Source organism: Lactuca sativa, chromosome 6, assembly GCF_002870075.4.
Source record: "Lactuca sativa cultivar Salinas chromosome 6, Lsat_Salinas_v11, whole genome shotgun sequence".
In the NCBI taxonomy this organism is placed as follows: Eukaryota; Viridiplantae; Streptophyta; class Magnoliopsida; order Asterales; family Asteraceae; genus Lactuca; species Lactuca sativa.
Window position 1 is genome coordinate 47716031 of NC_056628.2, and position 27786 is coordinate 47743816.

Below are 27786 nucleotides of genomic sequence, written 5' to 3' on the forward strand. Positions count from 1 at the left end.
TGGATATAAGTATAACATGAATTTAAAATAAATCTTTAACGCTTTTGTATTACGTTGAGCAAAAGGGTATCTTTCTCAAATATTATATTAATGTTTATACAAATTGTGAGATTACAAAGGTTTTCATTACAGACAGAAGATACATATAAAATATAATAGGTATAGTTTAGGGAGCTTACATATTGTTTTACTAAATCGGATAACAATACAAGAACGAACATATAAACTATTATAAGAATAGTTTATGGAGCACCCATACAAGGTTATTACTATGAAAAGGTTAATACAAAACGAAACTAAACACTCTCGTACAATTACTTTACACTACGATTATACTAGAAAAGGAACATACTTTCAGTTCATTTATTTCAAAATGACTTTTCTTTATTCTACACGTAACCGTCAATATAGCTTTGTGAGATTTACCTTCAAGTACTTATCTAAGTGCCAACGAAAGCGCTGAGTTTATAACCACTACTAGAAAAACAACCTTTTACGACGCCCATTACACGTCGTAAAAGGCTCAGACGACGCGCAAATGCGCGTCAAGGAAGGACCTGTCATAAAGAGAGACGATGCGCATTTACGACGCTCGTTTACGACACACAGTTACGACGCGCGTTTACGACACGCAATGTGTATCAAGGAAGACCATGTCATAAAGGAAGATGACACGCATTCGCATGTCGTAACCTTACGACGCGCGTGTTAATGACACGCAATGCGTATCAAGAAATCCCCTGTCAAGAAAGGTCATGTCATAAATGAAGATGACACACATTTTTGTGTATCGTAAATTTAAATGTTTTAAAAAAATATTTTTATATTTATTAAATTTTAAATTAAAATTTATTTAATGTCTCATAATAGAAATAAAATACCATATACAAAAAATACAATCCATTGCATAAAATTTAATGTCATACATTTCTATTTCTTACAATATATAAATTTATATTAATCTAATATACTATGTGTTTCGTACTAACAATTGAAATGAAGAACGCAACTCTTGCATTTGCAGCATCTTATCTCTTTCAGCTTGAGCTTTCTTTCCTCTTCTAATTCAAGAGCTATTCGCTATCATCTACCCTGTAAGCACAACACAAGAAATAATGATATGATTTCCTTCAATGTGGAGACATCCTTACATGCTCCTTCCTCCAAATCTATACCAACTTTGACATTCTCAGCTAATGTTTTTGGTATCATTTCAAAGCTCTCTGTAAATTTTCCAATTACATATTGATCTAATCTGCATCATATCAATCATCAATCAAAAAAAAAATTTAGTAAAACAAAAACTAATCATTCAGATTACCTACCCTGTCTCTGAGAAAGAAAACTCCTTCAGTTTTCTTGCTAATTCAATTTCAGTGGCTGCAGCTCCAGGCACAATTCTAGTATCCTTGCATAACACGTAAAAAATACAAGGAATAAAAATATAATTTATCCAAAAATTAATGCATTTTATCTTGTTACTAAATGCAAAAACAAGAAGCAACAAAATTATTAACTCTGACTTTAGGTTTTTCCTAAAAAAATTCCTTTCATTTCCCAAACTACCCTCTCATTGTTTTTGGTGAAAGAAAAAAAGAAGGTCCAGATTACCTTGTAAGTGTTTACACCATCATCAACAGCCCTTACCAGATCATCAAGTATGCTATCTGTACTTCCACATAGCAAAACCGTTGGCACAGAGTTCCCACCTTGTTTTTTTCTTACAACAGTCACCTACACAACAAACAACAGGGGCATTTTTGCCTTTATAAAAAATGTAATTTTTGTCCTCTTGACATCAATCTCAGTCACCAAACCAAACAAACGAGAAATGATGTTTCATAATCATACATACCCTAGCACCACCAATTTCCTCTATAGAAATGGAGTCAACATATATATCCAAGATCATCAGGATTCACAGCACCAAGCTTCAACTGCAATTATATAAATTATTAGCAATTATATATATATATATATATATATATGTATATATATATATATGTATATATATATATATGTATATATATATATATATATATATATATATATAAAGTTTAAACAAACACAAAAACATTATGCTTACAAGAAAGTTCAAGAAGAAGCACTCACCTTTGCCTTGTCTATTTTCTTTATACTTCCTACAGTAATACCCTTTAAGACCATTCCTCTAACTGTTGTGCAGTTATGTAGACCTCCCCCTACAAGTTTTGCAACTCTGACATTGTCAACATTGAAAATCACAGGGTTCTTTGGGCAAACTTGTATGTGGGGTAGGTGTTGAAATAAGAAACATACAAGTATTTATTCATGTCAATAATATATATATATATATATATATATATATATATATATATATATATAATATAGAAGCAATGGCACATAAAGACTTGCCATACCATGCGAAGGGAAGCTGCAACAGCAGCAGCATTGTCTGCCATTGACATAAAAGGTGAAACACCTCCACCTCCACCTACAACCACCTGCATACTAAAAGGTGATGCGGTATCAGTAGGAGCACCAGTTTTCTCCACGCCTTCTGGACTAATATTTGATGTGACAGCCAAGTCAGCATCTTGAGCAGCCTGAAAAACACATAACCAAGTATTATCTTTTCCGTCATCAGATGTCTGTTTCGACTTATCTAAAGATCCCACATCATGCTCATATATCTACATGTGATTAGATATGAACAATTATGTTAGGATTTAGAAATCCTAAGTTATGATTCATTTGAATCATTTGAATTGATGGTCTAAACAATATAGAGAAATTCTAGGAGCATCTTATTAGTGCAGAGGAGTTAGGGGCATTTTGGGCATTTAATATTACTAGTTTGTTATGTTAGATAGTTAGGGGCATTTTGGGCATTTCATAATAAATTGCTCATTGAAGAAGCTGGAGAAAAACACATTGTACTTGGTACCAAAGAACATAATGTAAGCATTACATAATACTCAAATACAAACAGGCCCTGAATCCATTAAGTGTGGTCTGAACTCCAGTGAATAGACTCTTCTCATTCCAATTGCTGTTAAGTAACTGGGTCTAGGTAGACTAACAGGTGAAGTTCTAAAAGTCAAAGGCGGATGACCTAAAAAAAGATAAACTTTTTACTAAAAAAGAAAAGGAGAATGAAAAAAGATAAGGAATTAAGAGACTACTGACCTCAAGATATACAACATATACAAATTTTAGACCTTCTTTGGTTGCAAAACAAGCTTCTTCCCCTCAAACTCCTTCAACTGACCATCCTGCTTCTGTTTCTCATCTTCACTCTCATCAAGTTTTAGATCTCAATTGCCATTGTTCCACTCGCATCTGTTGTAAAATGTACCTTTGGAAGATGTCTGAGTTGAATTTCCTTAATGGCGTCACAAGGGTGTAGGCGGTTTAGGGTAATTTTAGCTCTGGTCAGCCTTCGTTAATGCTGACACAAAGAAATATTGTTGCTTTAGCCTTAACTCCTTCCCCTGAGATAACGAATATGAGTAAATGACCATTATACCCTTGTGTATCGAAATTATGGTCAATAACAAAATGCTTTTAATGAAGTTATTAATTCTTTATTAACCATCAGCTATTTTACTTTAACAAATATGTGCATATTAATGTAATGTCTTTATTCACCAATTAGAACATTACAGAAATTGATTACAAAAGTGGTACTGTTGGTTCAGGATTTACATCAAACACTTGGTAGGCTTTATAATTTCTCAAATATTTGAACACTGTAGCTACTACCAACTCTCCAGCTATTGTGCTAATAACATCTTTTTAAAGGATGTACAAACATCAGAAACACAAGGGCAATTTAGGGATTTAGTTTAAATGTCACAAATAAGAAAACCTGCATCAAAGGTAGTTAGTTACCTGTGCCTTGTGTAGGCCATCCACAACTTCAATTGTCATTCTCCTATCCAAACAAATGATTTCCTCAGACTCCAAGCATTTGTTGTAGTAGTATAATGCATCATCTACCTCTTCTAGAAGTAAACGACAACTGGAAATAGGATATAAAAAGAAAATTAGATTATGATTTTTCCTATGTAATAAGTAATATGTAACAATAACTAAAAGATAGAAATCTTATTTTGCGGATATTAAGTTGACCTTCATGAAATTGGGATCTAATGCAGCAGCCATTCAACAGTCTTTTAGACCTTCCCATGTAGCTACACAATTGCTATAACACAAAAGAAGAGGGTGTATACAAAATGTCTCCTTTATCTACCAAGTTTCAACTGTTGATGAACAGATCCCAAGGACAAAACATGTATCGCCTGAAAGTTCATACACACAGAGATATTAAAAAGATCATTATAACCATAACTCAATCCAAGCTGAACCATTTTCAATATTAGTAAACATGTTTCAATCCTTATTTCCATTCTTTTCAAACTAATCGTTAAAAAGTATTTCAATTTATATACTTACAGGTGAAGATTTTGCATCCGGTTCACACAACCGATTTCGTCTTGCTTCCCACAGGCCCCAGAACCGGTCGTGATCCTTAATTAGATTACTTTCGTACCCATGTTTCTTGTCAATGTTGAAGAAGAAAGCTTGAGAATCTGCTTGAGTGTTTTTTTGGTCAATCATTCTTCTTTCAGAGGCTGCAAAATATTTAAAATTTCACCAATCAAAGTTACAATAAAATCCTAAATAACAAATCGATTAACCAAAACTTCAGAAAAAACCAGTTGGGGAATTTCATCAAACACATGGAGGGCCATATCAGCTACTTAACACAGGTCCTTTCACATACTCAGATAAACATATTCCAGATTAGAAGGTCAAAAAAACCGAAAGCCCTTTCCTTTGAACTGGATTTGATTTCACCCCAATATTACTCTCAATGAACAAAAATAGAGATTTCAAATTATGAATCTTTACCTGGTTAGTGGCCAAACGATCATTTAAATGACCGCAATAACTCAATAGTTTTTCAGAGATTATCAGGGAGGAGTAGTTGAATGATATACATACAGTTGAGCTTAAGGGACTAAAACGGAATCGATCGCCCTAAAATTACGTCAACTTCCTCAAGTTGCTATGTGTTTCCTATCACAAATGTTACCAGAGGTAACTTCACCAAACCACTCACCGCCACCAACTGCGTCGCCAACATTTTCTTGCTCTTTTACTCCTCTATTCAATGACAGAACAGATACATGTATAGGAGAGAATATGTAGCTTTAGTAGCCAAAGATGGTTACTGGAGTAGGAAATTGGCGACAACACTTTAGGGGATCGAGAAATGAAGGACAAGAAAATGTTGAGAGAGAAAAAAGTCTGAGAACCATTTGAAGAAGTTAACGAATTCAGATGAGAAATTAGGGCTCATATGAAGCTGTATCTCTTCTGTCGAGAACCCCTGTGGGTTTGATCTGTTCAAAAGACGGGATCATATTGCGATTTTGTTGTGGAAAAAAAGAGTATTGGTGATGTTATTAGGTTTTTTTGGGTATTAGAGTGAGAGAGATAGAGATAGAGAGAGAGAGAGAGAGAGAGAAAGAAAGAGAAAAAGAAGAACGATGGAAATAAGACAGAGGGTAACAATGGCGGCCTTTCAAACTTTTGGGATTTTCGTTTCCCCCCTGCAAAAGAAGAGAACGCACCTTTCGTTAAAAAATATAAAGCGACATTTCAAGATGACACTCGTTTTTAAATAAGTACCCTCTGTGTTTTTTTTTAGACATTAATCTTAGGGCACGCATAAAAGCGTGTCCACTATCCTTCAAATTTTAGAAGAGACAACATTATTTTTAGGGCACACGTTATTGCGTATCGTAAATCACTGCGTGTCATTGTTTGCGCGTCATTAAAGGGCCTTTTTCTAGTAGTGAACCACAGTCTCCTGGAGGGAGAGCGTGAGTTTGTGTATAGATATATATGGGACTACCAATCCCCCACCCTAACTGTTAGCTACAGTTGGAACGGAAGTTTTGGGGTGATGAATGTCATAACGATTATGACGCCTGAAGAACGTCGTATCAGGCAATCCTGGTCATTAGCATGGTTATAATAACTCACAATTTGGTATTAACAATATGATTACTGTATGAATACATAAACAACTTGACATAGTTTTAATCAATAGCAAAACTACAAATTCATACAAGTGTAGTATACTATTTTCTAACATTGAAACTTACATTTATGGAGGAACAATTATCCATACATATACATACAAATGAACTACTTTCAAATACAACTACAATACATTACGTAACTAGTAAAGTAAAAACTACATTTCTTAAAAGATATATTTTTGGTAATTCTGGGACTACCCAGTGAATACGTTGGAGTCATATATAATGAAGGCCCGATAGGCATTGGAATGTGTGATTTCCGTCTCATTTCCTGTTCCTTGTTTGGTTATAGGCTTAGGGCAGATCCACACATTCGACTGTCTATTCGATATTGATTATATATAAATTGTATTTGCTAAGAAAATATTGGATTTTTTGGACGTTCACACTAACTATTTGCAACGAACAAGAACATACTCTTTCATAAAAAAAATGCTTATGAACTCACAAACTTAAATGATGATACACTTTCAAAACCACTTGTATTCTCAGGGAACTAGTAGACAGGTATACTCGCACAAGTTTTGGAGAAGACAGAGCATTATAGCGTTAAGTATAAATTTTTGCTATTTACTTTTGGAGTAAATCATATGTGATTCGAATACAATGTAAACACTATTATTAATACTATGGTGGTTGTTCTTGGATTACTACTTTACGTTGTTATGATACTATACATGACGTCCTCCGCCCCCGAACGTTTTTGCTGTTCCGGTTTGGGGGTGTGGCAGACTATAATTATAACAAAGACATCATCCCAACCTATGATGCTTGCTTAGTTCAAATATACAGTTTTCCTATAATATAACAAGTCTAGGCAATTATGTAGCTTCCACAACCACCACATTAAAACAACACACATATGTGGCAACACGGTTAAAATTTCTTTATGAGAAACCCCCGTCGCTAAGATATAATTTTGTCAAAACAAAAATACAAATCACAAGATTTAGATTATAAAGTTCCCTACAACAAAGACACATCGATAGAAAAAAAACAAAAATAAATAAAAATATTGTCAAAGGACAATATTATGACAAGAGATTTGGTTAGATGCACAAGAAAAGGAAAAACCATTGCTTGCAGCAAAAGAAGAGCATAACCAACCCAAATTTTGTGATTCACAAAGACTTGTTCGCAAGTTGAGCACCGAGCACGTCATTTTCTCAAAGACATGATTCATAATCTGTTTCCAAACGAGATCTTTGATTTTTCAACATCACAACCTTGTCAGCAATATCACGATACTGAACATATAATTTAACATGCATCTCCCCATCCTTGAACAACATTTCTTCACCTGCAAGTTTCATAGCCTCCATAACCAGTAAATTATCTTCATCAGACAAATACCGGTCCCACGAAGCTAACAACTCGTCAAAAAACATTGATTCGACACCAAGAACTATATATATGATACTTTTAGCACAATAAATAAAACGACACACTACACGAAATGCAGCCATTACTCCCACTTGCTTCCTCTTTCTGCTTCAATCTACTCTCATTTTGTTCCAACATTTTCTCCGACGATTCTCCTTTCCTCCAATGATTCTCCCTCATTTAACAACATATAGTAGAAGAGATACTACCGGCCACTGAAAACTTCCCCTCTCCAGCCACCGGCACTGTTGCTACTGTCGATTTCCTTCTCCCGGGTTCGTGTTTCCTTCGTCATCTCTTCCTTTCTTTCTACTTTAATGTCGATTTCCATAAGAGTTTGTGATTAATTGCATTTTTGTTTTCAAAAATCTCTTTTCCTCTCTGGTCACCATCACTATCGTCAGCAGTTGTTGTCACCTGCATCAACCACCACCACCATTGTTGCAGCACTGAAGACGCCAGTTTAAAGAGGGAAAAGTTTTGGTGCATTTTTTGTAATTTGTTTTATATGTGTGCATTTGTGTGTGTATTTTGTATATATGTGTGTATTTCATATATGTGTATGAAATATATTATATGTGTATGTATTTCATATATATGTGTGTGAAAATTGTGTGTATTTCATATATATGTGTGTAAAAAAATACGTATATGTGTATAATGTATGTATGTATTTGTATGCAATTTGGATTGTGTTCATAGTTGTTTTATGTGTATAAAAAGTATGTATATTTGTGTATAGTGTATGTATGTGTGTATTTATGTGCAATTTGGAGTGTGTTGATGGTTGTTTTATGTGTATAAAAACTATATATTTGTGTATAATGTATGTATGTGTGTATACCTATCAAATAAGAGTCCTACCGGAGATCAGGTGTCAAAGGTGTCTAGGATTTATCCCAAAAGTAAGTAGGATTGCTCTTCCATTCAATCCTTCAGCCTGACAGTCTATAGACCTTACCTCACAAATTTTTTCTCTTGGGATTGAGTTGCTATATCTGTAGTAGCATTCCTTCTAGCCACCTAGAAAAAGGAAAATTGCCAGTTTAGTTCCATCTCCTTGAGTTTCAATTGGAATGCTAGGTTAAGTCTTAAAGTCCTAAGTTCTTCCTTTCAATAAAAGTAGTAGGGCTAACGATATTTCTTTAGCTTAATGCTAGGCGTATAGATAGGTTTCTGGATCTCTTATGTGCAATTTTGAGTGTGTTAATGGTTGTTTTATGTGTATAAAAAGTATATATTTGTGTATAATGTATGTATGTTTGTATTTGAATGCAATTTGGAGTGTATTGTATACAATGTGTAAAGTACAATGTCATAATGGAAAAAAGAAACAAACAAGTAGGACGCTATTATTGAAAATGCTATTTAAAGTAAATTACTATAATAGTTCCTATGTAAAGTGTATTTGTAGATAAATTGGTAATTATTAGTTTGTTGGTTTGTTAGTTTGATTGTTGGTTTAACTTAAAAGGTTAATGTTAGTTAGGTGGTTTGTTAATTTGATAATTTTAAGTTTGGTTTAAGTTAATAGGTAGCGGGAACAACGATCCGGAGTCTACTGTGGAACTTATAGGAGGGAACAACGGTGGCGGGGATGATGACACGTCGTATTAGATTTATCTTTTATTAGAGATTGTAGTATGATATAAATTTATAAGAATTTTGTTATTTCTTTGGTGTATGTATGGTATTATAAAACTTGGATGTTATGTAATCATTTTTCTGCATTTAACGTATCGGTTTTTCTGCATTTAACGTTATTATGTATTGGTTTTTGGACAACCGAAAATGGCTGCTTTAAAAAAAAAGGCAATAGCGGAGACAATGGGCATTAGCGGCGACACATAGCATTAGCGCCGACATCATCATTAGCGGCGACAGTGAGCATTAGCGGTGACTTTTTGATAAATAGCGACAAGGCAGTAGCGGCGACTCAATAGTGGCGACGTGTCGCCGGTAAAGCTATTAGCGGCGACTTTTGTCGCCGCTAATACCCTTTTTTCATGTAGTGACATGCCTCATTCGGCTCCTCTTGGAATTGGATACACGAAGTGTAGCCATCTACACAAGAATACGAACTTATTACAATCATATTAACATCAAACACTATATATATATATATATATATATATATATATATATATATATACCAACAACGACAGGGAAGTATGATCCGGGGTGGAGGGGACACACAACGAGGACTTCCGAAACTTCAGGTAAAAAAATTTCAAACTGGTGAGGTGTTAGAGGTCGTTTGTGCTTACAAGTAAAAGGTGGAGCACCAGATGAACTTACATCCACATGACTAGTAGAATGAAGGTGGGTTGGAGCACCCCAAAGAAGGACAAGAAGCTCCCAATAGCTAACTAACAGAGAAAGCATCCGACCCGAACCTAAGGTAATCTCAAATGCAACCCGGGTATCACCACCACTGGGTCTAACTCATTATCCGAACATACACTTTCCAACATAACGGCTTCTGTGATATTTAATGAACTCAGAGAAAATGTACGAAGACAACATTTATATAAGGAGAACATATGAAAATGACGCAAGAAAAGCCTTGCTAAATCAATAAAAGGCATCATTAATCATCAACCTGCATGACGAATGACTAAAGCTAGCAGTTCACTTCGAGCCATACAAATGTGGCTCATATGACATAACTCATTTACAACCTCTGTCAAAAAGACATTTGTACCCAGAAACAGAAAAATAAAGGTATATATGCAAATAACTTGTTGGACAGGAATACTTAATGTAACGACCAAATTTTCACGTCCAAAAATTCATTTTTGATTAAGTGATTTGCAAAACATTTATAGCAAAATATCATCTGGTCATATCATTTAATAAAAACATGTCTTGTATCTGAAAATCGAATCATAAAACGTAATAATGTTAGAGTAAAAATCCCAGAATAACTCTTAGTGCGGAAAACAAAGAGTGTGTGTATGATGTGCCGCTACCGCGCCAACTCCTTCCCCTTCGCTAAAGAGGTACCTGAAACCAAAACTGTAAACTATAAGCACGAAGCTTAGTGAGTTCCCCCATCGTACCACATACCATACAATCACATAGCATACATACTGCCAGACAATTTTGAGGTGCCCGACCTACCCGGTACGACCATTCCGGGGTGCCGTCCTACCCATGCGGCCATTCTGGGGTGCCGTCCTACCCGTGTCAAGCCATTCTGGGGTGCTGACCTGCCTGTTGGTCCTAACAACCGACCCTCAGGGACTATTCCACCCCTACTGCTATTATCACATATATCATAACATAAACATATTATCAGACATATCTGGGGTGTCCGAACTACCCTTCGGTCCTAACAACCGAACTTGGGTACTATTCCCCTCCTACTACCACTATCACATATAACATATCATGCCAACATATAAACATAGCATCACATACTGTCAAACATATCTGGGGTGTCTGACCTACCCTTCGGTCCTAACAACCGAACTCTACTACTATCATATATAACATATCATGTCATCATATAACATATCAGGTAGTAGCAAACCTAGATGATATCACAAAGACAATCATCTAACATACGACTCCTACTGGTGGGCCGCCATTGTGGCCATAAACCCACCGCTACTGGAAGGTAACTCACCTCGTAGTTGCTGATATGCGCGGGAATCCTCTGACTGCTGTCGCTGCATCTCCGGGAATCCTCCAACTATAATTCCCATAAAACACTTAGTCATACACTGCACACTAATCTTAGGGTAAAATGACCATTTTACCCCTGACCAAGTCAAAGTCAAAGTCAACTTCCAATTGACCTGACTTGCCGAGTCCCTATCCTTCCATTTGTCCGCATACCCGTCTCTACTCGTCGAGTTAGGCGATGACTCGACGAGTTTTCCTTCTAAATGATCATCGACTGAATCCTCATCCGACTCGCTGAGTTGTATGAACAACTCGTCGAGTTCATCTTCACCTGATACATAGGTCCTTTCCTTGACTCGCCGAGTTGTATGAAAAACTCGTCGAGTTCATCTTCATCCTTAAGAAGATTGCCATGGACTCGTCGAGTCTGCTCATGCACTCGCCGAGTCCCATGATTTTTCAGAACAATGGCTTAGTCCAGAACGTTGGGTCACTCCCTGGGACCCCCTTAAAACCTTTCCACACTCAACTGGGTCCTTATAACCCTTAACTTATATGGGACAGAACCTTGGACTCGCCGAGTCCAAGAACGGACTCTTCGAGTTGGTCACATCAACTTACTGAATCTTCTATTTTTGACGTACAACCTTTGATCAAAAGATAGATCTATGCTTCTACAATCGATCTAGCACATAAAGTTACAACCTATGCTTTCATGGGACTTTGAGCTTAAAAGGTCCTTAAACAAGCCCTCTCAAAGCATGGGGCCTTCTTTGAGTGCAAGAGTAACTCCTTTCTGCCTTGTAACCCCTCTAAGGACCTAGATCCGAAACATCAACTCCAAACTATGCTTGCAATCATGGTTGGTGACCAAAATGGCTTAGAAAAGCCCTAAAACTTCACAACATGGGATCTAGCAAATGGAAGAGCAAGGTACAGACTTTTTACCTTCAATGAGCTGAAAATGGTGCACAAACTCGGATCCCTTTAGCTTCCTCTTGTTCCTTCAAGCTTTTCCTTCCCTCCTTAGATCACAAAAGCACTAAAGTCACTCCAAATGCCTTAAATTGCTTCAATAACAGCTAGGGTTTGCTATGGGGGTCTTCTGGGAGTAAATGGGACGAAGGAGGCCGAGTTAAAGTGTTTAAATAGGGTGCAAACCCTCAGATTAGGGTTTTTGTCCAAATAGGGTCTACTCGCCGAGTCTGGGACCCGACTTTCCGAGTCCATCGCTTAAGTCCCGTGTCCCTTCTCGCTTCTACTCGACGAGTTGGACCTTCAAGTCGCCGAGTCCAAGGCCAAAATGCAAAGTACTTAACAAAAGGATACGTACCAAGAACCAGGTGCTACAAATCTCCCAGACTTATTTTAGACTTCTTTCTCGAAGTCTGCTGCTCGATCTTGAAATAGCTCGAGGTAATGTTCCATCATCTCGTCCATCGGCTCCCAAGTCCACTTTGACCCCTTCCGGTGCTGCCATTGCACCTTCACGAGTTCCACTCTTTTTTTCCTCAGATCCTTCGACTTCCGTTCAAGGATCGCTACAGGTCACTCGATGTAATTCAGACTGTCATCAACTTGAATGTCCTCAAAAGGTACCACTACTGAGTCGTCTGCCGGGCACTTTCGCAGCCGAGAAACATGGAAAGTGTTGTGTATCTGACTGAGTTCGGCTGGCAAATCCAGCCTGTATGCCACCTTGCCCACCCAGGCTATAAACCTGAACGGGTCCAATGTACCTGGGCCCCAACTTGCCCCGCTTCCTGAATCGGATAACGCCTTTCCATGGCGACACCTTCAGAAGAACCATATCCCCGACCTGGAACTCCAGATCTGATCGACGCTTATCAACATATATTTTCTGCCAACTCTGAGCAGTCTAAAGCCTGCTCCGGACCTGCTGGATCTTCTTTCTCATCTTGAGCACTACCTCAGTGCTCCCCATTACCCTCTGGCCAACCTCACCCCAACATATCGGGGTCCTGCACTTCCTCCCATATGGCATCTCGAAGGGAGGACGATCAATGCTCGCATGATAACTATTGTTATAGGAGAACTCTACCAATGTAAGGTAGGTATCCCAACTACCTCCGAAGTCTAATACGCATGCTCGCAACATATCCTCCAGGGTCTGGATGGTCCGCTCGCACTGACCATCCGTCTGCGGGTGAAAGGCGGTGCTAAAATCCAGACGAGTACCCAACTCGTCATGAAACTTCCTCCAAAACCTAGAAGTGAACCGCACATCCCTGCCTGAGATTACAGAAACTGGCACACCGTGTCGCGCCACCACCTCCCGGATATAGACATCGGCCAGCTTCTTGGCCGAGATGCTCTCCTGAATCGGGATAAAATGGGCGCTCTTGGTCAATTGATCGACGATGACCCAAATCGAATCCACTCCTCTTGCGGTCCTGGGAAGCTTGGTGATAAAAATCTATCGTAATGTTTTTCCATTTCCACAGTGGAATATCTAACGGCTGCATCTTTCCGTGAGGTCTCTAATGCTCAGCCTTGACCTTCCTGCATGTCAAGCACCGCTCCATAAACCATGTCACATCCTGCTTTATGCAGGGCCACCAATAGTCCAGACGAAGATCCCTATACATCTTCGTCGCCCCGGGATGAATGGAAAACCGAGATTTATGCGCCTCCTCCATCAGAACCTCGTGCACACCCCCGTGGTATGGCACCCACACCCTACGGTGTAGTGTCAGTAATCCTTGGCTGTCATAGTCGAAGGAGGAAACCTGCCCCACGATCCACTCGCTCTTCTGATGTTCCTCCTTTATGGCCTCCTGTTGGGCCTCCCGAATCTGCTCCAACAACAGAGTTACCACTGTCATCCTCAGACAGATATCCCTGATTGGCGTTGCCTTGCGGCTAAGCGCGTCAGCCACCACATTGGCCTTACCCGGGTGATAAAGGATCTGGCAGGGCTAAGATTGGTGCCCAAACCTGAGATGGACGCATCACAGTACACAACAAAATCCTCCATGCCCTCTGGCAGGGCTAAGATTGGTGCCTCGCATAATCTCTGTCTCAGTGTCTCAAACGCGGCCTGCTGCTCAGGCCCCCAACGAAAGACCACGGTCTTCCTTGTTAGCCTGGTCAGAGGTAAGGCTATCTTGGAGAAATCCTGGATGAATCTCTGATAGTAGCCAGCTAATCCTAGGAAACTCCGAATCTCGGATGGAGACTTCAGAACCTCCCATGTCATCACGGCCTCCACTTTGGCCGGGTCCACCGAGATCCCGTTCTGGTTGATGAGATGCCCAAGGAACTGCAATTCGTGCAACCAGAACTCACACTTGGAGAACTTAGCATACAAGTTCTCCTTCCTCAAATCCTCTAGAACCTCTCCCAGATGCTCCTCGTGCTCCTCCTGTGTCTTGGAGTAAACCAAGATATCATCAATAAACACTATCACAGACTGGTCTAACATTAGTCTACACACGCGGTTCATGAGGTCCATGAATGCGGCAGGAGCATTGGTGAGCCCGAAGGGCATCACCACAAACTCGTAGTGGCCATAGCGCGTCCGAAACGCAGTCTTCTGCACATCCTCCTCTCTGACCCTCATCTGATGATATCCTGAACGCAGATCAATCTTGGAGAACCAAGATTCTCCCTGTAGTTGGTCAAAGAGGTCATCAATCCTCGAGAGTGGGTAACGGTTCTTCACCGTTACCTCGTTCATCTCCCGGTAATCTATACATATCCGGTGCGACCCGTCCTTCTTTCTCACAAACATAATTGGGGCTCCCTAGGGAGAGCTACTCGGTCTAATGAATCCCTTGTCTAACAGCTCCTGCAGCTGTATAGACAACTCCTGCATCTCAAGAGGAGCCAACCGATACGGTGCCTTGGCTATCGGAGCCGCACCAGGGACTAGGTCAATCCTGAACTCCACCTGCCTCTCCGGAGGTATCCCTGGCAACTCCTCGGGGAATACATCCGTAAAATCTCGCACTAGGGGCACATCGCCCACTGTCGCCTTTCCCGCCTCCCGGGTATCCATAACATAAGCAACATATCCTGCGCAACCCTGCTGAAGGTAACGCCTAGCTCTCATTGCTAAACATACTGCTGGTCCTTGTTGTGGCCTCTCGCCCTGAACTACCAACTCTCCCTCACTTGGGGTCCTGATCCGAAAAAGCTGTTGTGCGCAATCTATCACTGCCCCATTGGGGCTTAACCAATCCATTTCTATAATCACCTTGTTCCCTCTCAATGGAACAGGAACCAGGTCCACCAGATAATGCTCCTCGAAAAATCTCAACACACAGTCTCAGAATACCGTTGATGCTCACGCCGATCGTTCATCAGCAATCTCTACCTCTATAGGGCAGTCCAACATGCCCGAAGAGAGACAAATGATCGGGCAGCCCTTGAATCAAATAGTACCTAAACTGGGATACCGTTCACATGGAACGATCCTAAACAGAGCACATACATAGCATATCAAAATCACAGCAGTGCATCATAAAGCATAATGATAAGAAAGCATACCCATCACCACATCAGGTGCAGTGCGTGCCTCCTTGGTAGTCAACTGGAATGCCCGACTCCTCACCACTGGATCCTTTGCCTTTCCCTGCCGGCCATCAGCGATCCGTAGGGTAGCTGGAGCTGGCGCCTTCACTGGCGCTGATGCTACTATCAATTGGGGGCAGTTGGCCTTCTTGTGGCCCCTCTAGTTGTAGTGGAAACACAACAACTCAGACGTCTGAATAACCGGTGCAGGGGCAGTACAATCCCTGCTGAAGTTCCCCATCTTGCCGCACTTGTAGCAGCCCGACGATCCCAGTCTACGCGCCCCCTCATGTGGCCTGCCGCATTTCCTACAGCGGCCCGGTCCTGACTGGCCTTTCGGCCTACCATCTGATCTCTTGGGCTTCTTCCCCGAAGCCCCAGTCGTCTGACCCTCCTCAACCTTCCTCTTTTGTACATGCTCTAGATCGATCTCCCTCTCCCTTGCCCTAGCAATCATGGAATCCAGTGTAGGGCATGCTGAAAAACAAACATGCTCCCGAATGTCGGCCCGTAGCATGTTGTGGTAGCGGGTCCTCCTAATATCCTCATCTCCTGCATACTGGGGCACCAGCAATGCCCTCTCCCGGAACTTGGCGGTGATCTCCGCCACAGTCTCCTTAGTCTGTCTCATGTCCAAAAACTCCCTGGCCAGATGCTGAAGCTCTACAGCTGGTGCAAACTCTGCTCGGAACCGGTTCATGAAATCTGACCACGTCATAGCCTCAACAGCCGAGGCTCCCAGAGAGTCACCAACCGACTCCCACCAATCCTTAGCCCGGTCCCTCAAACACCCTGTTGCAAATCGTACCTTCGACCCCTCAGGGTAGAAGCTGGTCAGCTGTGCGGACTCAATGTCTGCAATCCATTGTCTGGCAGCAATGGGGTCCTTCGCCCCGTGGAAATCTGGTGCACCACTGCCCCTGAAGTCCTTAAAGGGCATTGTGCAAGATCCTGGCTGGTCAGATGCCATGTCACTCCTGAACGCCCTGAGGCGGTCCTCCATCAGCTCAACTATCCCTTCCTTGATCGACCCGAAAATGATGAGGGTCGACTCAAGGATGCCTCTGGTGATCATTGACACGATGAACTCACGTAGCCTCTCATCTACTGGCTCAGAACCTGATCCCGAACCCGATCCCTCTCCTGAACTGCCAACTGCTGGCCTCGGACGTAGTACCACCATTCTGCAATACATACAGGCACCCATTAGTGATACTGATACCTCTAAAGGGACCACATCTACTACAATTTCCCTGTTCTTGCCTCATCCCTCCTTAATTCGGGTATGGATCATCTGCTTTTAGTAGTACGGGCTCATACTACCTTCCACATCTATCTGTACGTTCCTCAAGGACAGCTTTGACTCCACCAGATCCCTTTCACCACTGCTGATCCTCTGTTATTCCCATCCTAGGCTTACCCTAGGTAAAATCTCTAACTCCACCCAAACCAGTCCTCTGCTGCTGAAGCCCTCCTTGTAATGCCAATTAGCCATTACCTGAATACCATCACATGTGATGAGGCTCATATAATCCTTCGAGTAACAGACTCTTCCCTACAACGGTTAGACTCAAACAAGAGCTGTGCAATAGGGCCAAATCCAGCACTCTGAGATTATTCAACCCTGATCACATGTGACGTGACGTATTCTGTAACGCCCATAGATCCGGGCTAGTTAATTTAGAGACAATAAGTGTCGAAAATGAACTTTTTGGCAAAAGATTATTTATAATGAATAGTCTTAACCAAGTTGTAGAATATGTCTCAAGGTTTCCATACGTATAAAGAACGCCGAAATCCGAGTTATAACGAATAAGTTATGGCTTGTCGAAGTTTTACGGCAAAACAGGCACGACACCGGGAAGCGTAAATAGTAAATTTATGATGGAGTGACTTTTAGCCTTAACAATCTAAACTAAAGTTGTAGTATATGTTAAGCCGAGAACATACAAAAAAAGAACGCCCAAATCTGACTTCGTATGAGGAAGTTATGAATTTTCTAAGATTTGGCTTAGTAGTGCACGACCCGAAACTCGAATTTTAGTTCGAGCGGTTTTTGTGCTTACGTGACCTAAATGAGATTTGAATATCTCATTAATAGGAACTCAACGGTAAAATATAGACGAAAACGGATTCCGTATGAAGAAATTACGAATTTTTCGCGGTCATTTAACAGTCTAAACGCCTCCTACAGTTAAATTTGAGATCGGTCGAGAATTAGCTGACGGAGTGTAGATAAAAGTTGTAGATCTTGGTTTTACCTACGCATTGAAAAAAGGAACGTCGAAAACGGAGCTCGTATGCGAGAGTTATGATTTTTCTATGTTTGAAGGCTGATACACGATAGAGGGTGATGTGGCACCACCAGAATTGGACACGTGCCACCACCAGAAGGCTGCCACATGCCCCAACTCGGCAAGTGGGTTCTCCTACTCGGCAATTCCATCAGGAATTCAACCTATAAATAGAGGTTCCGGGTTCCTCCATTTCCCGCACCTTTCCCCACTTCTTTCTCTCTCTAAACTCTCTCTCTCTCTCTAAGCCTCCCTAACCCCCCCCCCCCCAATGCCTAGGGTAACTCCCTAGCACGAGGTGGAAGCCTCGGAGCGCCCGTCGGCTCCGAGAAAAGAGCCTTTCGGTTTGGGAACGCTGCTTCAGCGAAGCCCGGTGTTGCGAAAAATCCGCTATAAGTGAGTTGTACCTATCCTATCTTTAGTATAGCTTATGTTTCAATATATTAATGCTATTAGGACATTATAAGGAGTATTTGGGCTCTTATTATGGGATATATAAGTATTTTTTAACGCTTATATAATAATAATAAAATCTAGACTATTAAATTAGTCTTGTCAAACGTTAGACTAAACTCTAGTGGTAATGATACTAGGTTTCGTCAAGGGATAATTATTTTAAGAGTAACGAAGTGTTGTCCGAGTGCCGAGTCACCACCTTCCCAGGTGAGTGCATAGTCCCTTTCATCTTACACATAGATATGAAGTATTTTAATATAAATTATGTGCTATGTGTGCATATTTTCTGAATACTTGTTGTCTATGCTGGTGAAAGATTTTCATACATGTTTTAAATGATGTAAACTGTATAAAGTATTTTATATCTACAAAATATGTTGGGTAAAACATGGGTAGATGAATGATGAGGGATAAAAGCAGAAATAGATGAACATTAGTAGTACGGACCTAGTGCCCTATAGGTATACATTGGCAGCAGTGGACCTAGTACCCTATAGATGAGCACTGGCAGTTGCGCCACAACCCGTAGATGATTTAGATCTACAGTAAACGTTCTAGCAGCTGCACTCTAAGGACAGTATCGACAGTTGCGCCTAATAGGGAGCCTTATGACCATGACAGTAGCGTTTAAAGGTCAATACTTGCAGTAGCGCCTCATAGAAAATGTCCCAATTCTGGAAGCTGCGCCTAAGTGATAATATTTGCAGCTACGCTTGACTAATGTGTCATTGACAACAATGGACTTCATGTTGTTTCCTTAGGATGATACTTAGGAATGAATGAATGAGAAATAGTTGATTCTTAGGGTAGATCCTTAAGAATAAAGAAGATAATGGGGATGGGTAATTGGTTTGATTGTTTGATTGTTTAAACATAATAATTATATTATTGTGGGTTGAAAACCCTATGTACTCACCAGGTTTCCCAACCTGACCCACTAAGTTTATTTATATCACAGGTGTTCATATGAAGTCACATTACATTGAGAGATTTAAAAGAGATGTACATCACTGAATGTAAGTTTTATTTATGCTTATTTTTCCGTATTGACGATGACATCCCAAATGTTTTAAAAGTGAATAAAAATATATTTTTGTAGAAATGCTTTGATAACGCGATTATCATGTTTTTCTGGGAACAAATTCCACAACATTTTTATTAAAAGAGATACTCTGGTTTTTATAAAGCATAAACAAAATAGGTCTTTTCTGGCCGTGAAAATGGGGATGTCACAGTTGGTATCAGAGCATTAGTTTAAGCGAACTAGGAATTTATAGGATTTCTAGACTTAAACTTAGAAAACTAAGCGATGACTGTGAGATATGAGCACCATCTTATTTTAGGAATTGTGTCTAAAAGTGATTTTATGTGCTAAATGCTTTGTGCTTGATATGTTGTTGTTTGTTCGAATCTATGGTCTATTGCCCACCAGATCTAGAAACTTTATGTGTACAGGTATCTAAACGTTTAATTACGGTATTAGAACTGGCATATAACTTTTCAGAGTAATAAGGAGATTTATACGTCTATCATAAATAAAATCTTTCCTTTCTTAAATTCTCGTCTCGGTACACCGAACGTCTGCTTGGGTGTACAAAACAAAAGGAAGATGACAACATGAGCCTAAGAATGTGATGGGTCATGCATCGGTCGTTGCGCCTGCACCCGAACCTATCACAATGGCAGAAGTTCAGGAAGTGATGCAAACCATGATAAACTAAGAAAATAGAGGAAATGAGATGGCTTACGATAGTGAATGATACCTATCGGAAGATATCATAAGAGAGGTATCTTGCCTTTAGAATACATCGGATAAAATAGCAATACGTCTAGAGAAGTACGGTACATCTGAATGTACACATTTGATTGGCGGGAGGATAGAACGATTGGTGTAATTCCTAAACTTTTCCTATCATCTGGAATTTCCATCGCCAACCGAGTTGAAGCAGAATTGATGATTGAAGATACGCATGGAAGAAGTCCTAGTAGAGTTTAGGGAAATTTTTATGATTGTTTGGACACACTCGTATGTGTTAAATTGTTTTGTGATTTTAGAACTTGGGGACTGCGAGACAATACTTGGGACGAGTATGAGTAGGTGTGAGTGGTAGTAGAGGCCTATACTACCGGAAGCACAGGACTCATTCTTGGATTAGGGAAAGTCACAAGGTTACCAAGAAGCTAGTAATTAATACCGTTTTATTGAAATATGTCGTTACCATCGTTTCGGTAATGACTAAGAGGATGATTGTTATTCCAACCCTAGTGGTCATATCAAAGTGATTTCGACTACGATAAGTATGTTACGTGGTTCAGAGAACCAAGTTTGATGTAGCATCTGACTTAAGCCGAAAGATTGAAATAAAAGATAATCAAAGCAATCGGTAGAGGTATCGCGATAGTTGCTTGTAGCTAGAAATGCTACCTTTTTAATATGTGATTTAGAACATGAAGGAAGGTATAGTCTGTTCTGGAATTTGACTCTAAGCGACCTGAGTCCAAGCTTTGCAATATGCGATGATAGGTCATTAGAATATGGCACATCGATCCATGGTAGTAATAGAAGAATCTTATCTTAAGTTTGTTAACAATAAGAAGGAGTATCTGATAAAGAGCAAATTTGTTACATGAAGGTCATGATTGAAAGTATAACAAGACATAGAGAACGTGTGCAAGATCAAGCACCGCTTGCAGTCAAGAAGACTAGGAGTTAGATACGCATTCGAAGAAACATAGAAAGTTAAGACTATTACCTAGGATAAAGAGATAACGTATGGAGTCATCATGTGAGCCCTGTTTCGTTGATGATTCCGGGACGTAATCATCCTAAGGGGGAGATAATTGTAACGCCCGTAGATCCGGGCTAGTCAATTTAGAGACAATAAATGTCGAAAATGACTTTTAGGCAAAAGATTATTTATAACAAATAGTCTTAACCAAGTTTTAGAATATGTCTCAAGGTTTCCGTACATATAAAGAATGCCGAAATCCGAGTTACAACGAAGAAGTTATGGCCCGTCGAAGTTTTACGGCAAAACCGGCACGACACCGGGAAGCGTAAAGAGTAAATTTATGATGGAGCGAATTTTAGCCTTAGCAATCTAGAAGAAAGTTGTAGTATATGTTAAATCGAGAACATACAAAAAAAGAACGCCCAAATCTGACTTCGTATGAGGAAGTTATGAATTTTCTAAGATTTGGCTTAGCAGTGCACGACCCGAAACTCGAATTTTAGTTCGAGTGGTTTTTGGCTTACACGACCTAAATGAGATATGAATATCTCATTAATAGGAACTCAACGGTAAAAAGATAGACGAAAACAGATTCCGTATGAAGAAATTACGAATTCTTCGCGGTCATTTAACAGTCTAAACGCCTCTTACTGTTAAATTTGATATCGGTCGAGAATTAGCCAACGGAGTCTAAATGAAAGTTGTAGATCTTGATTTTACCTACGTGTTGAAAAAAAGAACATAAAAAACGGAGCTCATATGCGAGAGTTATGATTTTTCTAAGTTTGAAGGCTGATACGCGATAGGGTGTGACATGGCACCACCAGAATTGGACACGTGGCACCACCAGAAGGTTGCCACATGCCCCAACTCGGCGAGTCGGTCCTCCTACTCGGCGAGTCCAGGAGGAATTCATCCTATAAATAGAGGTTCCAGGTTCCTCCATTTCCCACACCTTTCCCCACTTCTTTCTCTCTCTAAACTCTTGATCTTTAATCCTCCCTAACCCCCCAAAGCCTAGGGTAACTCCCTAGCACGAGGCGGAAGCCCCGGAGCGCCCGATGGCTCCAAGAAAAGAGCATTTCGGCTCAGGAACGCTGCTCCAGCGAAGCCCGGTTTTGCAAAAAACCCGCTGTAAGTGAGCTGTACCTATCCTATCTTTAGTATAGCTTATGTTTCAATATGGTAATGTTATTAGGACCTTATAAGGAGTATTTGGGCTATTATTATGGGATATATAAGTATTGTTTAATGCTTATATAATAATAATAAAATCTAGACAATTAAATTAGTCTCATCAAACGTTAGACTAAACTCTAGTGGTAATGATACTAGGTTTCGTCAAGGGATAATTATTTTAAGAGTAACGAAGTGTTGTCCGAGTGCCGAGTCACCACCTTCCCAGGTGAGTGCATAGTCCCTTTCATCTTACACATAGATATGAAGTATTTTAATATAAATTATGTGCTATGTGTGCATATTTTCTAAATACTTGCTGTCTATGCTGGTGAAAGATTTTTATACATGTTTTAAATGATGTAAACTGTATAAAGTATTTTATATCTACAAAATATGTTGGGTAAAACATGGGTAGATGAATGATGAGGGATAAAAGCGGAAATAGATGAACATTAGTAGTACGGACCTAGTGCCCTATAGGTATACATTGGCAGCAGTGGACCTAGTACCCTATAGATGAGCACTGGCAGTTGCACCACAACCCGTAGATGATTTAGATCTAAAGTAAACGTCCTAGCAGCTGCGCTCTAAGGACAGTATCGGCAGTTGCGCCTAATAGGGAGCCTTATGACCATGACAGTAGCGTTTAAAGGTCAATACTTGCAGTAGCGCCTCATAGAAAATGTCCCAATTCTAGCAACTGCGCCTAAGTGATAATATTAGCAGCTGCGCTTGACCAATGTGTCATTGACAACAATGGACTTCATGTTGTTTCCGTAGGATGATACTTAGGAATGAATGAATGATAAATAGTTGATTCTTAGGGTAGATCTTTAAGAATAAAGAAGATAATAGGGATGGGTAATTGGGTTGATTGTTTGATTTTTTAAACATAATAATTATATTATTGTGGGTTGAAAACCCTATGTACTCACCAGGTCTCCCAACCTGACCCACTCAGTTTATTTATATCACAGGTGTTGATATGAAGTCACATTACATTGAGAAATTTAAAAGAGATGTAGATCACTAGTTTAAATGAATGTAAGTTTTATTTATGCTTATTTTTCCGTATGGATGATGACATCCCAAATGTTTTAAAAGTGAATAAAAATATATTTCTTTAGAAATGCTTTGATAACGCGACATTTTTATTAAAAGAGATACTCTGATTTTTATAAAGCATAAACAAAATCGGTCTTTTCTGGCTGTGAAAATGGGGATGTCACATATGCACCTAATGACTAACTCCCATCACTTAGAGTCCCACAAAGCACAAAGCAAGCGGCATTCAGACACAAGAAAACTACTCAAGCAAATCTGTCCTCATAATGAGAAGCTGAACTAGCATATAATGCTAAGCTCATACTACCAGACATAACCTAAACAGGCTATCCTACTACTGTCTACTTAATACTAGCATGCAATTCTCATAAGCTGAAGCACATAAAGCAGGCACAGAAGGCATCATTCCTAGATCCTTAGTCCTATTCTAGCATGATGGTCTTCTGAAAACTGATAAACATAAGATAACTGGTATGGGTGTTGTGGGGAATACTTACTTGAGCTCGGCCGGTTGGGCACATCACACACTTTTTCCTTCTCCAAAACTCTTTTATTTTAGCTTTTAGAAAGTCATTTTCCTTGTAAAAATCTTTTAATCCCTCGGTTTGAGTCCAGACGCCCCCGAAGGTGTGTCCGAATCCCTCAAACTAGGGCTCTGATACCAACTTGTAACGACCAAATTTTCACGTCCAAAAATTTCATTTTTGATTAAGTGATTTGCAAAACATTTATAGCAAAATATCATCCGGTCATATCATTTAATGAAAACATGTCTCGTATCTGAAAACCGAATCATAAAATGTAATAATGTCAAAGTACAAATCCCAGAACAACTCTTAGTGCGGAAAACAAAGAGTGTGTGTATGATGTGCCGCTACCACGCCATCTCCTTCCCCTTCGCTAAAGAGGTACCTAAAACCAAAACTGTAAACTATAAGCACGAAGCTTAGTGAGTTCCCCCATCGTACCACGTACCATACAATCACATAGCATACATACTGCCAGGAAATTATGGGGTGCCCGACCTACCCGGTACGGCCATTCTGGGGTGCCGACCTACCCATGTGGCCATTCTGGGGTGCCGTCCTACCCATGCAGCCATTCTGGGGTGCCGTCCTACCCGTGTCAAGCCATTCTCGGGTGCTGACCAGCCTGTCGGTCCTAACAACCGACCCTCGAGGACTATTCCATCTCTTACTGCTACTATCACATATATCATAACATAAACATATTATCAGACATATCTGGGGTGTCCGAACTACCCTTCGGTCCTAACAACCGAACTTGGGGACTATTCCCCTCCTACTACCACTATCACATATAACATATCATGCCAGCATATAAACATAGCATCACATACTGTCAAACATATCTGGGGTGTCTGACCTACCCTTCGGTCGTAACAACCGAACTCTACTACTATCACACATAACATATCATGCCAGCATATAACATATCAGGTAGTAGCAAACCTAGATGATATCACAAAGACAATCATCTAACATACGACTCCTACTGGTGGGCCGGCATTGTGGCCGTAGACCCACCGCTACTGGAAGGTAACTCACGTCATAGCTGCTGATCTGCGCGGGAATCCTCTGATTGCTGCCGCTGTGTCTCTGGAAATCCTCCGGCTATAATTCCCACAAAACACTTAGTCATACACTGCTCACTAATCCTAGGTTAAAATGACCATTTTAACCCTGACCAAGTCAAATTCAAAGTCAACTTTCAGTTGACCTGACTCGCCGAGTTGGCTTGCCAACTCGCCGAGTCCCTATCCTTCCATTTGTCCGCATACCCGTCTCTACTCGTCGAGTTAGGCGATGACTCGACGAGTTTTCCTTCTAAATGATCATCGACTGAATCCTCATCCGACTCACCGAGTTGTATGAACAACTCGTCGAGTTCATCTTCAACTGCTACATAGGTCCTGTCCTTGACTCACCGAGTTGTATGAACAACTCGTCGAGTTCATCTTCATCCTTAAGAAGATTGCCTTGGACTCGCCGAGTCTGTTCATGCACTCGCCGAGTCCCATGAATTTTCAGAACAATGGCCTAGTCCAGAACATTGGGTCACTCCCTGGGACCCCCTTAAAACCTTTCCACACTCAACTGGGTCCTTATGACCCTCAACTGATATAGGACAGAACCTTGGACTCGCCGAGTCCATGAACGGACTCGTCGAGTTGGTCACATCCACTTACTGAATCTTCAATTTCTGACATACAACCTTTGATCAAAAGATAGATCTATGCTTCTACAATCGATCTAGCACGTAAAGTTACAACCTTTACGTGCTTTCATGGGACTCTGAGCTTAAAAGGTCCTTAAACAAGCCCTCTAAAAGCATGGGGCCTTCTTTGAGTGCAAGAGCCACTCCTTTCTGCCTTGTAACCCCTCTAAGGACCTAGATTCGAAACATCAACTCCAAACCATGCTTGCAATCATGGTTGGTGACCAAAATGGCTTAGAAAAACCCTAAAACTTCACAAAATGGGATCTAGCAAATGGAAGAGAAAGGTACAGACTTTTTACCTTCAATGAGCTGAAAATGGTGCACAAACTCGGATCCCTTTAACCTCCTCTTGTTCCTTCAAGCTTTTCCTTCCCTCCTTGGATCACAAAAGCACCAAAGACACTCTAAATTCCTTAGATTACTTCAATAACGGCTAGGGTTTGCTATGGGGGTCTTCTGGGAGCAAATGGGATGAAGGAGGCCGAGTTAAAGTGTTTAAATAGGGTGCAAACCCTCAGATTAGGGTTTTTGTCCAAACAGGGTCTAGTCGCCGAGTCCATCGGTTAAGTCTCATATCCCTTCTCGCTTCTACTCGGCGGGTTGGACCTTCAACTTGCTGAGTCCAAGGCCAAAATGCAAAGTATTTAACAAAAGGATACGTACCAAGAATTAGGTGCTACACTTAATCTTCTACAAGAGGCACGTGACCAGGTGCGAAGGAAGGCAAAAACTATGAATGTCTACCCAACAAAACTTTCTCTTTCTCCCTCCATTTGTACTAGATAAATCAGGATAAAGTGGAAATGATGATTATTGAAGGAGTAATAGTCGATGTATCTCATCAAATGATAGAAGTAACACAATAACACAACATTCATAGGAATATGGCGAGACACACAAAAATCTTCAAAAGTCAGAACCTTCGATACAACATTTGGAAAAAGTTGCACTGGGTGAACCTTATAAAAACATAACACTTCCAGAAATAAAGAGGAAGGAGGTAATCTTAAACTACACTAAAAACTTAGCACTACCAGAAATAAAGAGGAAGAAGGTAATCTTAAACCACACACCAAGTGCTTAAGATACAACCGTACCTTGCCAACTGGAGCATCAAGAATGTACGAAGATGGGGATGGAAGTTCAACACCATCAACATAGACAAATGATACTCGTATATCACTACAAGAATAACCGGCAATAGCAGCGACGCCTTCAGCGGCGACGGCGACTTTTAACGGCGACAAAACCAAACGGGTTATTTGTCGCCGCTAAAAGTCCCTGTTGCTACTAAAGGTGTCGCTGCTAAAGGCTTATTTTGGCGATCCGCGTCATTTTAATCTCATCCGTCGATTTAAGAGATGATCCTACGACTAGGATGACATAAAAAAATCCCGCGTTGTTTTCCCTCCAGTGTGTCGCCGCTACAGATTGTGCGTTGCCGCTAAAGTATTGTTTTGGTGATCCATGTCATTTCAATCCCATCCATTGATTTAAGAGATGATCCAACGACGTAGAAAACCCTGTGTTGTTTTCCCTCCCATGTGTCGCCGCCAATGAGTACATGTCGCCGCTAAAGGCTGTCGACAATAAAACCCCTCTCTGCTCCATTTTTCTGTGCTCTCCTTTCTTGCTCACCATTGTTGCCGACCTCATCGGAATTTCATAAAGAACTTCGCAATTTCACCCATCTTTGCTCCATTTTTCTCCTTTTCCTTTTCCTTTTCCTTTTCACTTATCCTTACTAAATTTCTAGCATTGATGTGTATTTATATGTGTATTTTGTGTTTGTAGATATGGATGTGTATTTGTATGTATATGTGTATTTTGAATGTATTTTTATGTATGTATATGTGTTTTTGTATGTACAATCCTATGTATATATGTATTTTTATGTATATGTATGTGTATTATGTATGTGTATGTATTTTCATATGTATATGTGTATTATGTATGTGTATGTATTTTTGTATGTATATATGAATTTTGTATGTGTATTATGTATGTATATGTGTATTTGTATGAATAGAAATACATATTAATAGCAGCGACGCCTTTAGTGGCGACGGAGAGCATTAGCGGCGATGCAACTTTGGCAGCGACGAATGGAGCATCAGCAGCGACAAATAGAGCATCAACGACGAGCCAACAATGATGACCCTTTAGTGGCGACAT

The 27786-nt window shown here is 40.3% G+C and overlaps 1 protein-coding gene across 1 annotated transcript; it reads right to left on the reverse strand.

Moving 5' to 3' along the window:
- Positions 1 to 1083: 1083 nt before the first annotated feature.
- Positions 1084 to 27786, reverse strand: LOC128126785 (T-complex protein 1 subunit epsilon-like). The gene is made up of 10 exons (XM_052764900.1): positions 27647 to 27786; positions 5081 to 5151; positions 4438 to 4616; positions 4328 to 4343; positions 4235 to 4283; positions 3874 to 4003; positions 2400 to 2672; positions 1612 to 1734; positions 1326 to 1408; positions 1084 to 1255 (listed from the first exon to the last, which is right to left on the reverse strand). Exons 1-10 carry the CDS (start codon positions 27784 to 27786, stop codon positions 1084 to 1086), a joined length of 1236 nt encoding a protein of 411 aa, XP_052620860.1.